Source organism: Apodemus sylvaticus, chromosome 7, assembly GCF_947179515.1.
Source record: "Apodemus sylvaticus chromosome 7, mApoSyl1.1, whole genome shotgun sequence".
Lineage (NCBI taxonomy): Eukaryota > Metazoa > Chordata > Mammalia > Rodentia > Muridae > Apodemus > Apodemus sylvaticus.
In genome coordinates this window covers 114,941,535-114,958,713 of record NC_067478.1, presented here as the reverse complement: position 1 = coordinate 114,958,713, position 17,179 = coordinate 114,941,535, and the positions used below count along the sequence as shown (strand labels likewise).

At 34.7% G+C, this 17,179-nt stretch overlaps 1 protein-coding gene across 1 annotated transcript; it reads left to right on the top strand.

Annotated features, from left to right (window-relative positions):
- The first annotated feature begins 8,583 nt into the window (after positions 1-8,583).
- Positions 8,584-9,513, top strand: LOC127689400 (olfactory receptor 18-like). Its single transcript, XM_052189041.1, has one exon. It carries the CDS (start codon positions 8,584-8,586, stop codon positions 9,511-9,513), a length of 930 nt encoding a protein of 309 aa, XP_052045001.1.
- Positions 9,514-17,179: the final 7,666 nt, after the last annotated feature.

The following is a 17,179-nucleotide window of genomic DNA, read 5'->3' as shown; positions in this document are numbered from 1 at the left end:
ACTCCCCGAAAGTCACATAAGCTCCCTTTTCTCCCCCTGTCCTCCCACCCACCCCTTCCCACTTCCCCGTTCTGGTTTTGCCCTATACTTCTTCACTGAGTCTTTCTAGTACAAGGGGCCACTCCTCCTTTCTTCTTGTACCTCATTTGATGTATGGATTATGTTTGGGGTATTCCAGTTTTCTAGGTTAATATCCACTTATTAGTGAGTGCATACCATGAGTCACCTTTTGAGTCTGGGTTACCTCACTTAGTATGATGTTTTCTAGCTCCATCCATTTGCCTAAGAATTTCATGAATTCATTGTTTCTAATGGCTGAATAGTACTCCATTGTGTAGATATATCATATTTTTTGCATCCACTCTTCTGTTGAGGGATACCTGGATTCTTTCCAGCATCTGACAATTATAAATAGGGCTGCTATGAACATAATAGAGCATGTATCCTTATTACATGGTGGGGAATCCTCTGGGTATATGCCCAGGAGTGGTATAGCAGGATCTTCTGGAAGTGAGGTGCCCAGTTTTCGGAGGAACTGCCAGACTGATTTCCAGAGTGGTTGCACCAATTTGCAACCCCACCAGCAGTGGAGGAGTGTTCCTCTTTCTCCACATCCTCTCCAACACCTGCTGTCTCCTGAATTTTTAATCTTAGCCATTCTGACTGGTGTAAGGTGAAATCTCAGGGTTGTTTTGATTTGCATTTCCCTAATGACTAATGAAGTTGAGCATTTTTTAAGATGCTTCTCCGCCATCCGAAGTTCTTCCGGTGAGAATTCCCTGTTTAACTCTGTACCCCATTTTTTAATAGGGTTGTTTGGTTTTCTGGAGTCTAACTTCTTAAGTTCTTTATATATATTGGATATTAGCCCTCTATCTGATGTAGGATTGGTGAAGATCTTTTCCCAATTTGTTGGTTGCCGATTTGTCCTTTTGATGGTGTCCTTTGCCGTACAGAAACTTTGTAATTTTATGAGGTCCCATTTGTCAATTCTAAGACAAGCTACTTTTAAAAAATATAATGAAGCATACAAAATGAAAAGGTAGATGTGTTGTGGTATCACAAGAACCTTTGGAAGACTGTGTGAAGGATAGAAATGATCAAGATAAAGTATGTGCATGTGTTAATCAAAATCAGAACAGGGAAGTGGGAAGGGTTGGGTGGGAAAACAGGGGGAGGGAAGGGGACTGATGGGACTTCTGGGGAGTGGGTGTCCAGAAAAGGGGAAATCATTTGAAATGTAAATAAATATATCAATAAATTTAAAAAAATGAAAAAATATTTTCAAATAATAGAAAAAGTAAAAATTTTAAAATCTTCAATATTTCATATGTAATTTAATCAGATTGAATTCCAGTGACTATACAAAAGCATGTACGATGATTTTTATAGTAATGAAAAATTTGTTGATCCTTATCAGAACATCCAATTATTTATTACCATAAGATAGCCATAAATTGTGGAGTTCTGCTACAATCCCAGCACTGGTGGTCCTGAAGGACAGCTATGGGAATGTTTGCCCATCCTGATCTCTCTGTATACATGCCCCTTGACGTATAAGAAGCATTTATATGATAAACTCAAAATATGATGAAAATACTATACATAATAATCACTTTAATATATTTCCCTTATGGATCATTCTGGTTTTGAAATAACATAGAGTAATAATTGTTCACCCTATAGTTGTATGTCTGAAAGGTAATGCCTACTCGTGGCTATTGTATATAGTTTCAAAATTTTGGAATCATACTTTCTAATATCAAAAATTATCAAATTACCACCAACTGTCAGAGAGTTTATTTAATGTACAAGAAGCTCTGCATGCAATCTATAAGGGTGAAATCAATAGCACAAGCCTAATTCTGTGAGTTTTAAGGTATGCAAAAAAGAGCAGAAATTAATGTCATCCTTGGCAACATAGTCTTATTCAGGATAGTTACATTAGACTCTACCAAAATCTAAGTTGAAATTTTTATTAGATACATTGACTTTTGTCCATTTTCTCTAGGAAATCTTTGCTTCTCCTTTTTGGAGTCCGAGTCTCCTTAGTCTCCTTTATAAATAAACTTAAAAACATATGCAGAATATATCTTGCTATTCATAGTTTAAGAGAACACCAACAGGGAATATGAACTGGAGATCTTGACCAAAACCAGAATGAAGGATATATGAGAGAGAGAGGGGGGGGGGGGGAGGAGAAAGAAGAGAGAGCCATCATGACTTTGCAATGGAGCTAGACAAGCACAATATGATAGAAGTATGTGGAAGGTTTCAGAGAGTAAGTGCATTGACATGTATCTAATAAAAGATAATAAAGAGGAAATGGTAAATTGAGAGGTCCTACATTGCTATCAGATTGACACATTTTAAGTAGACATGGAGAAAAAGGCTTCTTGTCAATATAAATATATTTTCACACTAAGAAACAAATTAGTCCTCTCCTGTAGTTATTATCATGCATTTAGATAAACCCATTTCTTTGGGGTCGGGGGGTTGATTATTAATTTTGTGTAAAGTATTGTACAGGGGTAATTGAATTAACTCTTAGAAACAAAAAAAGTAGTGCATTGTGGTTTGGGTAATTTATACTATCAGGGACTGAAACAAAACCAGAAAAATGGGCTGCCCTTAATGTGCTTCAACACAGCCCACATACTTTCAACCTTTCATAATTTAAATACTAATGACGTATATATATTTCAGAAAAAGAGGAGATAAGAGCTCACAATCAGGAGATATGGATTCAGTCACTATTATGCATTAAGGCTATTAATATGTATCCAGTCATCAACTCCATCATTGAGAAAAAAGTGCTTTGTGACACTAAATGCCAAGAATCATGGCTGGCAGTGATAGTCTCTTGGCTATTAAACAGGATACCTGTAATACTATATCTGACATTGTCCAAGTTCATAAGTTAGCCCCAAATGAAGGGGGAATGTTTGCAGAGATAACCTGTCTCTTATAATGTGGCTTTCCTGGAAAGAAAGATTATATATCCTCTCATAGCCTCCACAACTCCCTCAAACTCCTGTTTCCCAAGCCCATTTTCTATGCATATAGATGGTCTAAACCAAAGCTTCCTCCATGGAGGAGTATATATTTTTGATTGGATAGAGGTTGCATCTCATTGCATATGCTAATAAAGACTATCATCTGTTAAAGTCAGAATGCAGTTTCTTTATTCTTATCTCTTCATGGTTCCCTAGAAAGTTAAAGAGGTAACATAGATTATTAGGTAAATATGACACTATTGAAACCTAAGACAAATTCAATATTTGAGAAGCAAATTGTGAGAGAATATACTCCAGCAAGACGTTTTCTGATATGAACATGTCTGAATGTCAGTTAATCAGAAAAGAAAAAAAACAAAAAATGTACAAGAAGACACATGAATCCACAAACAATGTAAATAAACAAATAAACCAGCAAAAATTAAACAAGTGAAAAATGTGTAAGACACATGGATCCATGAATAAAGTAAGTAAAGAAACAAATAAACTGGCAAAGAAAGGAATAAATAAATACACAAATAATTAAATGATTAGGGACCATTTTATACTCAAGAATTAATATACTAAAGGCAGAACTTTGCTACATCTTTGCTCACTGTGATGCTTAATGAATTACCGACCACCTTACGGTAAGACTTCCCAAAAACAATGGACTATTTTCACTCAGTAATTGTGGCAACACACATCAGTTTTCACCATGGCAACCAATATTAAATGCTTCCAACCCAGAGACTGGGCTTTGATTCCCTTTCTCTAGCTTCACATTCCTTTAGAAACTTGCAGTTGTGCTCTGTTACCTCATGGCTTGTTCTTGGCCTCTTTTCTCAGCTCTCCCTTAGCTCCCTCTCTATGACCCCTTTCTCTTGCTTCCTTACTCATTCTCCTACCCATTTACCTCTTTCTTTCTCTTGTCATGATTTGATTATGTCTGGACCCTTCCAGATATATGTGGCTGAATACTCTCTCATAATGTTCTAAGGTATTCATCCTTGTTGGTGGTTAAATCCTGGATTATATTGAAGTCAGAAATGGGAGGTTTGTGAAAACAGGTCCCTCTCTCATAACATAAAAATATCTGCATGTGCCTAATGAATTTGTGAAAAAGCAAAGATGAAGTGTTGAGAAGAACAAGGAGAAGCTAGAAATCATATTATTATATTATAATCATAAAACATAAGAAAAAATAATTCACTGCGTACAAAATGGACATATATTTGAAATAAAATGTAGAACATGGAAAGGCACGCAAAACAATAAAATTATACATCTTGAGAACATAAAATGTAAAACTCTAAAACATGACTATCAAGTTTATCAGACTTAGCTTCTTCTAGTGATATCAACTGGAGAAATAAAAATTGTATCAGATACTTTACATGGAAAACTTTACTCCCTATAAGTTACATTAATAATTTAATAATATTGCACATATCAAATATCACACTGCTTCATTTAATTGAAAGTATGAGTTTTAGTTTCTTTTAATATCTCTACAACTTAAAAGTTAGTGAGGTACACGTATGATTCCTCCTGAGATAGGAAGTGTTACACCTTTTCAGTGTATTCACTTTTGTCCTTTATCTTATATATTACTATTAATTAATCCTTAGAGATTTGAATAGATTAAAAGATAACTATTGGTTCTGTGAATTGAGCCTCAAGATCTCATGAATATCTATAGCATGTTCCAGCAGAAATGTTTAAGAGTTTAACTCAAAATAACATACATGTATGTTTAATTCCTTCAAACTAATCAGATGCTTGGAAGTGTCATGATTGACTATCTTTCACCCAGGATTGAACCCAGTACTTGGGCCATCATCTCATACCAAGCAAGAGTATGTGTGTATGTCATTTCTGTTTATACTTGCATGGAAATAATATAGAGATTAGTAAGTGGTACTCTATACATGATAGAACAGAGTCAGCAGTATTTTCATTGATGTTAATAGGGAGATAAAGTTATGTGGTGTGTGGTGATCTGAGTGGAAAATGTAAGAATGAGAAAAGTTTCATCTTAAAGTGCTATAAAGTTTATTTCATTTGTTAAGCTCATTAAGTTCGTGTACTAGTTAATATTAGAATTTTCATATACTGTTTAGCTATGTTCTTTAGTGTATTCTAAGTTCTGTAAGAATATTTTCAAACAGAACATGAAATTGCTGTCTCTCTAAAGTGTCTGCTGTTGAATAAATATATTATGAACCTGTTGATAAAATTAAATATAATTAATATCATAGGAAATAAATATCAAGAACCAGTGAATGGGATATTATATGATATATGGCATTATAGCATTTACCAAGGCGAACATAGGAAGATTTTGAATTTCATGGCAGGATAATTTCCTGGAATTTGAAGGCAAACTTCTGCTACATAGTCAGAAGTTGCAAAAAATAAAAGACAAAAATAAATGAATAGAGAAACTTTTACCCAGGGCTTCAAAATATCAAACTATGAATTTAATTTGAGCTCTCTCTCTCTCTCTCTCTCTCTCTCTCTCTCTCTCTCTCTCTCTCTCTCTCTGTTTCTCACACACACACAAACACACAATTTATACCTTAAAAACAATATATGTACTATCATCATGTTTATTTGAAATTAGAAGCATATTTTATGTACCTTTTGTGTTTCTTAAATTTTGAGATGTTAATATAATTAAAATATTTTTCTTGCTTTTCTTCTCTCTAAACATTCACATAAAGCCTTCTTCAACCTTCCTCAAGAATGTTAATTAATTAATAAAAGGTTTCTTTTATTAATTAATAATTATTTCATGCATATATATCTACCTTATACCGATTAGTTTCTAAATCTTACCTGTTCAGTCTGTATAATGTCACTTGTATGTATGGTTTTAGGGTTGAGTATTTTGTAATTTTTACCATTTCTTTGTGGTACAAAAGGGTGATAGTATGGCACAAAAGGATAGAGATAGTAAGACTCCATGCCCTATACATCTGTTCTACAAATTCATCAAGAAATTTCTCTTCTCTGTATTTTCAGGCAAAACTTATAGGTATTATGTTTTTCCTGCTATATTACTGATATAAAATATAGTATTAATGTAGGTGCGATTTTTCTATCAGCTACAAGAAAAATGGCCATAACATGGAATTGAGGAGTGACCAGAGAGTTAAAACAAAATAATCAGACCAAATTTTTAACTTATCTACATTTCTTTATTTTACCTACACTGTTTATTGCATTATTTATTCCTGACAACCCCTCTCCACACACATACTACAATTCTGGGGGAACTATAAAATCACAGTTTTTGGTTCCATACTGAGGAAATAGAAAACTGCTAGAAGGATCTGAACAGTAGACTCAGTAGGTGAAATGTTTGCTACATAAACTGAAAAGCTGAGTTTAATAATTAACAGCATTCATCCCAAATATATGGGTATGGTGATTTGTGTCTATAACCTTAGAACTAGGTAAATAGATGTAGGCACATCTTGTGGTTTGACTAGCCAGCCAGTTTTTCCCAATTGAGTGAAAGACTCTGTCTTAAAATTTAAAATCAAGGGTAAACAATTTGACTCATTACCAACACAACATTTTCACACACACACACACACACACACACACACACACACACACACACACAACATTATCAAAATATGTTTTACCAGATTACAATATATATACCAACAAAAGAACAAAATGTGACCTCAGCTCTAGTTCTTCTCTTGAGATCATATATCATTTCAAGATTATGATTTAACAAACCAGGTGTTTGATATAGATATACAACTAATATACCATTCTAGAATGTGCAAGTCTTTCAGATCAGAAATTACTTATACCAAAAAGGAAGAAAGAAATGAATGAAAGAAAGAAAGAAAGAATGAAGGAAGGAAGGAAGGAAGGAAGGAAGAAGGAAGGGAAGAAAGAAAGAGAGAGAGAGAGATAAAAATGAGCAACATATAGATTAATAATATGAAAATAATATTGAAAAAAGAAAAGAAAAATCTGTTGTAGCTAAGTATGGTACCACATGCCTTTCTCCTTTAGTAGACCTTGGCATTCTAAGGCAGGTTTGAAGGTAGAATAGCAATATGAAATAATAAAAACAAAACACCATATTGTCTCCTATTTGCATTTCTCCTAGATTTGAATGGAGAAAAGCAAGGATTATAGGCAAGGGGTCCAGCAGAATCTATGAGGAGGAAGGACTAGGGAAGGTAGCTGAGAATGGGTATGTGCAAAGTATAGTATTACATACTTTGAAATGTTGCATAATGAAAATTTTGTACAGTTTATCAACTGTAAAGAGAAAGAAAATATTGCTAAACCATTTTAAATTTATTGATGTATAACACCTCCAAAATCAACTATAGCTTACCATGTCCTGTTAAAAAAATAAATATTTGCCAAAGTTTGAAGATAATGCTAAATGTTTATATATTTATGTACATTTCAAATATTTTACATGATAATATCCACAGGTATGCAAGGATTAAACCTCAACATGAGATATAAAATTTGAAAATATAAAAATGAAGAAGCTATATAAAACATGCAGAATGTAAATTTCTGCTTCATTAACGAGAGCTGAGAGAACTACAATCAAGGTTTTGTTTTTAATTTTGAAATATTTTGTGAATATGTTTTACTTTTGCATATAAGCCAATTATTTTGAGGTGCCCAAGTAGGAAAGAATAAAGGTTAGAGAACCCCAGTGTTTAAGTTGTGAGCCACATTTTGAAGGTGGTGGGAACAAAACTTGTGGCACCTGAAAGAGAAGGACATGCTTTTATGTGCTTATCCAATGCTCCACATACACTACTAGTCTGTTATCAAAATATAAATTCAAGGAAGCAAACTTGGTATTATTTGTGAAGGTAAAATGTACTTAAGTTCCTCATAGTATTTTTATTAGAATTATTTTTCCTATGAATTAAGGGAAAAATCATTTCATTCTTCATGTGTAGATTTATTGGATGGGAGATGTTTATTGTGTTTATGGGCAATCTTTTGAAAATATTTTTCATCTATGTTATATATTTGCCTAAAGTTTATGACATATATTTATATATAAGGGTTTGCACAACTAAGAATTATAACTAAAGTTACATTGTCAATGAGATAGACTGTTTTGCCTCATATTTGAAATATCCAAGAAAGGCAAGAATACTAAAAAAGGAACTTATGAAGGTTGCAGTTTTGTAGTCCATAATTTCAAACAGCAATGACTTTGATGCTTCCTTCCTTCTTTTCTCCTTTCCTTCCTTGCCTCTTTACCTCCTTTTCTACTATTCTCCACTTTCTGTTCAGATTTATTGTAGGTGATAACATTTACGAGACAAAGGCTCTACCATTGATCAACATTCAGATTACGAATTCAGCATCTTCATTGCAAGAAATAACTACCAAATAGAAGCCAAGATCCTAGAATATGAACCTTTTTATGAATAAATAATTTAAGTAAAAAGCTTAACACATCTCAAATATGAAGGATTTCTTATGAATTGCTAGATGACAAAAATACTGCCATGTAACCAGTTGTATATATAGTGATTAATTCACTATAACTTTTTTCAAAAATTTCAAAAGCTGTATGGAGTCATATAATTTAACAAGGACCTTAGAATTCCTTCTCCTTGGACTCTCAGAAGATGATGAACTTCAGCCAGTTTTATTTGTACTCTTCCTGCTCATATACCTGCTCACTGTGCTTGGAAATGTGCTCATCATGTTGGCCATCAGCTCTGACTCCCACCTCCACAGCCTTATGTACTTCTTCCTCTACAACCTTTCATTGTCTGATATGGCATTTAGCAGCACCACAATCCCCCAATTGCTGATAAATATGCAGACTCAAAACAAATCTATAACTTATGCTGCCTGCTTAACTCAGGTGTCTTTCTTCATTCTTTTTGGTGATATGGACAGCCTCTTACTTGCTGTGATGTCCTATGACCGATGGGTGGCCATTTGTCACCCTCTACACTACCAAGTCATTCTGAACCCTCGTCTATGCAGTTGTTTGGTCATAGTTTCATTTTTCATTAGTCTTGTGAGTTCACAAGCACATTACTTGATGGTGTCACAACTAACATTTTGCACTAACATAGAAATCCATCAATTCTTTTGTGATGTTCCAGAGCTTGTAAAACTTGCTTGTTCTGACACTACTATCAATGACATAATCATGTTTATTTTAAGCATCATTATTGGTTTCCTCCCTGCCTCAGGAATATTTTACTCCTACTATAAAATTACTTCCTCTATTTTTAGAGTTCCATCACTTTTAGGGAAATATAAAGCCTTCTCTACCTGTGGATCTCACCTGTCAGTGGTTTGCCTCTTTTATGGAACAGGTATTGGTGTCTACCTTAGTTCAATAGTTTCTAGTTCTTCCAGGGGAAGTGTTGGTGCTTCAATAATGTATACCATGGTAGTTCCCATGATGAACCCCTTCATCTATAGCCTGAGGAACAAGGACATCAAGAAAGCCCTTCAGAAAATTGTTAGAAAAATAATGTAGTGTAACTACCTCTATGATACCTAAATATATAATTTTTAAAACTGTATCTCATGTGGTCACATGAAAAATGTAGCAACTGTAAAATATCTGACCATAAAATGATCAACAATTAATGTATACATGTAGCAAATAAAGGTATAAACTTCAATTTGTGCCTAAGTTACATGTTGTAATTTTGCTAGGACGTGGATATTGAATGTGCAAAATTATAAATTTGTACTACACATGCTTAAATATAATAAAGCATGAAATAATGTATCCAGAATCACTGTAGATTTTTGGAATTACAATGCTTTTTAACATAAGTACAAATGAAAACAAAATGATTTAATTACAAAAATAGAGATGTTCAATATGTTATTAAGAAACTCACCAACATATACTTATGATATTAGTATATACTAGAATTTTCTGCAAGGCTGTATAATTTTAAAGTTTGATATTTGTATCGCTGACGAGTTTTATAGAGCAGCTCTTTGTAGTACAAATCTTTTTGGGAAGATAGTCTCATTTCATTTTCATTATGTGGCCACTGATAGCATTTTCTAGTGCTAGAGTATGCCCCAAACTCAAGCACATATGGTCAACAATAATTGGACTCAATGGCGTATGTCAATGGAGACATAAAATTGTGTGGAGAACATGCAATGAAGGCATCACTGAGAATGATAAGGGTAAAGTAGTAATGAGGGATTTGTATACTTATATGTTTATATTATGAACATGTCAAATATAAGGAAAGATTTAAATCACAGAATTTAATTTGATATTATGGCAGAATTTGTACCAGTTTTTGAAATTAGTTTTAATACAATCCTGCCAATTTTTACTATGTATTTAAATAACTCATCCTAATCTGCAGCGATGTGTATTACTTCAAAATATTAAATGAGTCAGAAAAAAATGACAAATTCATAAAATTTGATATACATGCATGTTCAGTCATGATTTTCTTTTAATAAGATTCTAAAAAACCTGTATCCTTTAAGTATACAGATTTGATATTATGTTCAGTAGATGTTAAAATTTTATACATTGTGAAGATTTTGTTGTTATTCTCTAGCGATATATGCATTTTACTTGATATTAGATTGCATAACAACTTTTAAAAGCATGACTGTCAGTGACTTTGAACACATATCTCCCTGTATTTTGTTATAACTTCCTATTTTCCCATCATTTTCTTAGTAGTTATTTTTTATCGTCTAGATACTAATGTTTTTCTATATTGAATAAATAACCTGATTAAACTGTTTTGTATTGTATATATAATACATTTGGTTTTCCACTTCTAATTTAGACCTACGTTGGTTTTCTTAGCTTAGATATTCTAAACACTGCAGCAAAAACTCTGTTGCAAAAAAAATCTTCATGATGTATTAGATCTGAATAGTATCGTTAGAATATGCTTACTTTTAGTTGTTTGAGATTTCTTTATAGTGAATTACAAACTGGAAGAATATATTTCAACTAGAACCATATAATTTAATTTAAATAATATTTAAGGAAAGACAAACAAACTGGGACAACAGAAAGTGAAAGTATCAAGTCTTGAAGACAATGTAGAGTATTTGCATCACTCATTCAATGTCATATCAAAAAAAAAAATCACAAGACTAGAACATGCTGAAATTCTTAAAAAGTATAAAAAACCCAATTCTTTAAATAATAGTTATAGAAGAAGAGTGTAAGATCAAATTCAGGTGCATCAAATATCTTCAACAAAATCGTAGAAAAAAACTCCAATTTAAGCAAGATGCCTATCAAGAGCTAAGAGCCCTGTAGAATTTTGAATGCAAATGAATAGCAAATAGCCTCTGCATGATACCTAGTAACCAAAACATGAAACATAAAGAATAAAGAGAAAATATGAAATACTGCAAGGAAAGAACACACAGTAAAATAAAGGGTGGTTCATAAGAATGCTACCTGATACAGTAAAGGAAATTTGGAATAATCCCACAAAAAAACACCAATATTATTGAAACATAACTTAAAGCATGTTTACTAAAATCAGGAACAAGACTAGTATAGCAATTCACTCTATACATATGTAATAAAGTACCAAAAATCTAATAAGAAAAATCCAAGAAATTAGTGAGATTAAGGGGTAGAAATAGGAATGGAAGAAGTAAAAATATCTGTATTTGAATGTGATATGACTTTATTCAAAAATATCATAAAGAATCTAACAAAGATGTACTGCAGCTTATAAATACATTAAACTAAGTAGTAGAATATGAAATTAAAATGCAAACCATTAGTGTTGTTTAAACTTTCTTGGATATTTTCTTTATTTACATTTCAAATGTTATTCCCTTTCCAGTTTTTCCCTTCCCACAAATCCATTAACTCATTCCCCCTCCACTTGTTTCTGGGAGGGTGTTCCTAAATCCACCCACCCACTCCTGCCTCCCCACCCTTAATTAACATACACTGGGGCATCTATTGAGCCTTCATAAGACCAAGAACCTCTCTTCACATTGATGCCTGACAAGGCCATCCTCTGCTACATATGAAGCTGAAACGATGTGTACTCCTTGGTTGGTGGTTTAGTCCCTGGGAACTCTGGAGGTGGGGGGTGTGGTTGGTTGATATAACTTTTCTTCCTATTGGGTTGCAATGCGCTTCAGCTCCTCCAGTCCTTTCTCTAACTCCTCCACTAGGGACCTGCTGCTCAGCCCAATGATATGCTGTAAGCATCCACCTCTGTATTTGTAAAGTTCTGGAAGGGCCTCTCAGGAGACTACTATATCAAGCTCCTTTCAGCAATCATTTTTGGCATGTACAATAGTGTCAGGTTTTGTTGCGTGTCTATGGGATGAATTCACAGGTGGGACAGTCACTGGGTGACCATTCCTTCATTTTCTGCTCTACAATTTGTTTCCATATTTGCTCCTGTATTTTGTTCCTCTATCTAAGAAGGACTGAAGCAATCATACTTTGGTCTTCCTTCTTCTTGAGCTTTATGTGGTCTGTGAATTGTATCTTGGGTGTTTGGAGCTTTTGGGCTCATATCCACTTAGAAGGGAGTGCATACCACATATGTTCTTTTGTGTTTGGGTTACCTCACTCAAGATGATATTTTCTAGATCCATCCATTTGACTAAAAATTTCATGAGTTCATAGTTTTTAATACCTGAGTAGTTCTCCATTGTGTAAATGTACCAAATTTTCTGTATCCATTTCTCTGTTGAAAAACATCTGGGTTATTTCCAGCTTCTGCATATTATAAATAAGACTGCTATGCACATAATGGATCATATGCCCTTATTATATGTTGGACAATCTTTAGGATATATGATCAGGAATGGTATAACTGGGTCCTCAGGTAATACCATATCCAATTTTCTGAAGAAGCACTAGACTGATTTCAAGTGTGGTTATACCAGCTGGCAATCCTAGCAACAATGGAGGATTGTTCCGCTTTCTCCACTTTTACCAGCAACTGCTGCCATCTGAGCTTTTGCTCTTAGCCATTTTGAGTGGTATGAGGTCAGAATCTCAGGGTTATTTTGATTTGCATTCCCCTGATGACTAAGGATATTGAGCATTTCTTTGGGTGCTTCTTGGTCATTAACTATTAATTTGTTGAAAATACTTTCTTTAGATCTGTAACCCATTTTAATACGGTTATTTGAGTCTCTGGAGCCTAACTTCTCAAAAAATTACAACAAAAATGATACTGAAGAAATAACACTAGTTAGAGTAGCCTTAAAATTTTGAGGAGACCTAACCAAGGAGTGACAATGTCATACTATGAAAAAATGATAAACACTGAAAATGAAATTAAAGCAGATACCAGAAAACAGAGAAATAGTATACTCTCACAAATTAGTAGTTTGTGAAAATGGCCATCTTAACAAAAGTAATTTACAGATTCAATTTAATCTTTATCAGAATTACATTCCAGATCTTTTCAAATATTTAAAAATAATTCCAAATTCATTATGGAAAGTGAAAGATACAAGATAACCCAAAGTATCCTGAACAATGGCTACAAAACAAAAAACTACAAGGCTAAAGTCATAAAAACAGAATGGTACTCTGAGGAAAATGCTCCTTGAATGAAATAAAATAAAATTAAGGATCCACATCCCATTCTTCCTCTCCATGAGAATGTCCACACACACCCTTCCCCTTCCCTGGGGCCTCAAGTCTCTGACAATCTTCCTAAGCAAAAGTTTAAGGGCTTTTTCTCTCACTGAGGCCCTACCAAGCAGTCCTCTGCAGTATATGTGTTTGGGGCTTCAAATCAGCTGGTGTAGAATGCCTGTTTGGTAGCCCAGTGTCTGAGAGGTCTCTGGGATCCATATTAGTTGAGACTACTTACCTTCCTTTGGAGTAGCCCTCTTTCACAGCTCCTTTTGGCCTTTCCCTTATTCAACCACAGGATTTCCCAATTTCCTTCTATTTGTTGGCTATATCTGCATCTGGTTCTTCTTAACAAGCAAAAGGGCTGAAGTGAGGATGCCTTGGGAGGGAGAAGAAAGCAATCACAGGAGGCGGGGCAGAGGGATAGAGAGACCTGAGTAGTAGAGGGGAGGGGGAAAGGAAAAGAGGAACATGATGATGATCATGTCTTGGGTAGGCAGGAATCAGGACTGAAACCCTGATGTCCATTAGAAAGAATGGAAACAGGTAACCATGGGAGGTAGGAAGTAGGGCAATGTTCTAGAATGTACAAGAGACCTGGGTGGTGGGCAGGTGAGAAGACTCAAAAGGTGGTAACTAAATGAAATCCCCAATGGTGGAGAGAGAGAACTTTTGGAATCCACCTCCAATAGAAAGACGGGGCACCAAGTGGAAGGATGGGGTTCCCATCACATAGTCCATAACTGTGACACAGAATCATCCCTGTTTGAAAGAACTGCAAGGACAAAAATAGAGAAGAGACTGAAGGAAAAGAGTTCCAGTGACCAGCCCAAGCTGAAATCCAGCTCAAGGGCAGGCTCCAAGTAATACTACTACTGATATTATAGTGTGCTTTCAGACAGGAGCCTAGCATGGTAGGCTTCTGAAAGGCAACAGATGAAATTTTAATCATGTTTTTGAGATCCAGGTATTTCACAGAAGAGACACAAATGTCCTATGCTGCAAGAGTTAAAAATAGAAAACAAAGAGTTGGTAGACCTGCTGGCTATACATTCCTGCAAAAGATAATTAATTTCTACAACCATACAATTAAATGTAGATTCTCTGCCAAAAGTTTGAAGTTCTCAAAGTCCTGAAGTCTCTTGGCCTCCAGATTGCTTTCAGACAGTAAAACAGGCATAGCATGAGGAGTTCTCCAAACTTACCTATCCAAAACACACAACTATTTGTGAGTGTGGGGCTGCCTTGATCACAGATGAACCCACATATATGAGGCTCCAAGAATCACTGAGGAGAATACCCTGATACAGATAACAAGTAAAAGCAGAGACCATTTTATTCTGCATAAATTACAAAGATGCAGGGATTGACCATTTCTCAAAATGGCACCCTGGCAATGAGTTCATAGGTTCATTTTCAAACAATTAGAAGAATTCCAGGGAGGAGTAGGTGACTTTTAATCTGACAGGTTTGCACTATCTATAGATGTATATGTCTGTCTTAGTTTAGGTAGAGTTCTAGAGACTTTCCAGAAGCATTGCTGACTATTTTTGCCTCAGGCCAGATTGCAGGGCAGATCCTGATTGGCTACTGCTGGTTTGTGTTTTTTCTTCGAACTGGTTGATTCAGGTCTAAGAAAAAGAAACTTAGGGCAGCTCATATCCTGTCATGGTTCCAGTTTAGCTCAGGTTTCTCATCCCCATAAACTAGATTTTGCAGATCTGGAATCTTATATCTATATCACTGGGGGGCAGACAAGATCATTAGCCTCCTCCAGCTGTAAAGTCATCAGGCTTCAACACAAGTAACTTGACACCATTGCTCATTGGTCCAATATCAATAGTATGTGAGTACCCAACCACATTCTTATATGACCTGATTCCTATTCTATGAGATTACATCAATTTCTGGTACTCTATATCAGGCCAAGAACCTGAGGATGGGTCATATGTCCAAAGGAAGAATGTAAATAAACCTGATAAATCAGAATAATATATTAAAACTATAAATACTGAATTCTTCCTATACAAATAGACAAGCATATCTCTCAGCTTTCCTCAGAGAAGCATATTATTACAGTAGATGACGATTAACATATGTAACATTAATGTTCAACATGCTGAGAATAGAAGAATGTAGAGTGATCAGCCCTAATTCAGATCTATCAAATATATCCATTTCCTATGTGTAAAATAACTTCAAAGAAGAATGAACTTAAAGATTATAAGATTCAAGGGTAGAGGGTAGTTTTATAAAAACAGTTTTCAAGACAAAAATATGTCAGTTACACATATGAACTCACAATGATTGTGACGGCATTCTAGACATGCATACAAGCTCAAGCAAGATAGAGTCCATTGTGGAGTTCAGAGAAGTAGAAAATAAATTTCATCTCACCACTCTCATCTGTCTTTATATCCCAGCTTCAGGAGAGGAAGAGTCAGTGATCAAGTTTGATTTTTCTGTGTGTAGCTATCCACATTTACTAGTAATAGCTGTTTAAATTTTTTCCTTATTTCCAAACAGTATTTTTAAATTCTGTCAAAAATCAGGTAGTTATATATAAATTTATAGATTCATAGGAGTGCAAAATTGGATGGGAATAATGACTGAACTGCAAGAAAGATTAAAGAATAATAATTAATGATAATAATAATCCTTCATCTGCTGGTTCTTCACCCTTGACTTAATTTTGACTCATTTCAGAATAGCGAAGATGAAACACTTAGGCCATAGTGCATGTTGGCAAGAATGTGGAGAAAGAAGAGTCCTCTATTTCTGGTGGGCCTACAAACTGGTCCAACACTTCTACAAATCAAGTGGAGGTTTTTCAGAAAGTTGGAAATAGATGTTTTAGAAGACTCAGCTATATCGCTCTTGGGCATATGCACAAAATATGCCCACTAAACCACATGGCCACATGTTCCACTATGTTCATAGGAGCAGTGTTTGTGATATCCAGAAGCTGAAAACAACCTGTAAGCCTAAAAACAGAATAATGGAAATGCAAAATATGGTTCATTTACACAATGAATTACTTTTCATCTATAAAGAACTAGGAAACCTAGGAATATGAGAACAAGTGAGGAATGGCTACTCCTTGGAAAGCAATGTCTCTTTGAATTTAAGGGCCTTAATAGCTTGGCAGTGGTGGTGCATGCCTTTAAAACCAGCATTTGGGATGCAGTGGCAGGCTCATCTCTGAGTTTGAGGTCAGTCTGGTCTACAGAGTGAGTTCCAGGACAGTCAGGACTACACAGAGAAGCACTATATAGAAAAAAAAATACAACAAAGAAAAAAGAAAAAAGAAAAAGAACTATAATACATGAGTTTGGCAAGCAAATGGATGGAACTAGAAAATATCATCCGGAGTGAAATAACTCAGATCCAAAGGGACATGCATGGTATGTATTCACTAATAAGTGGATATTAGAAAAAAATACAGAATATTAGGATATAATTCACAAAACTCAAGAACATTAACAAGAAGAAGGGCCCAAGAGAGGATGCCTCAATCCCAGTTGGGAGGGAGAAACAATCATAGTGAGTAAAGAGAGGGAATGATATGGAA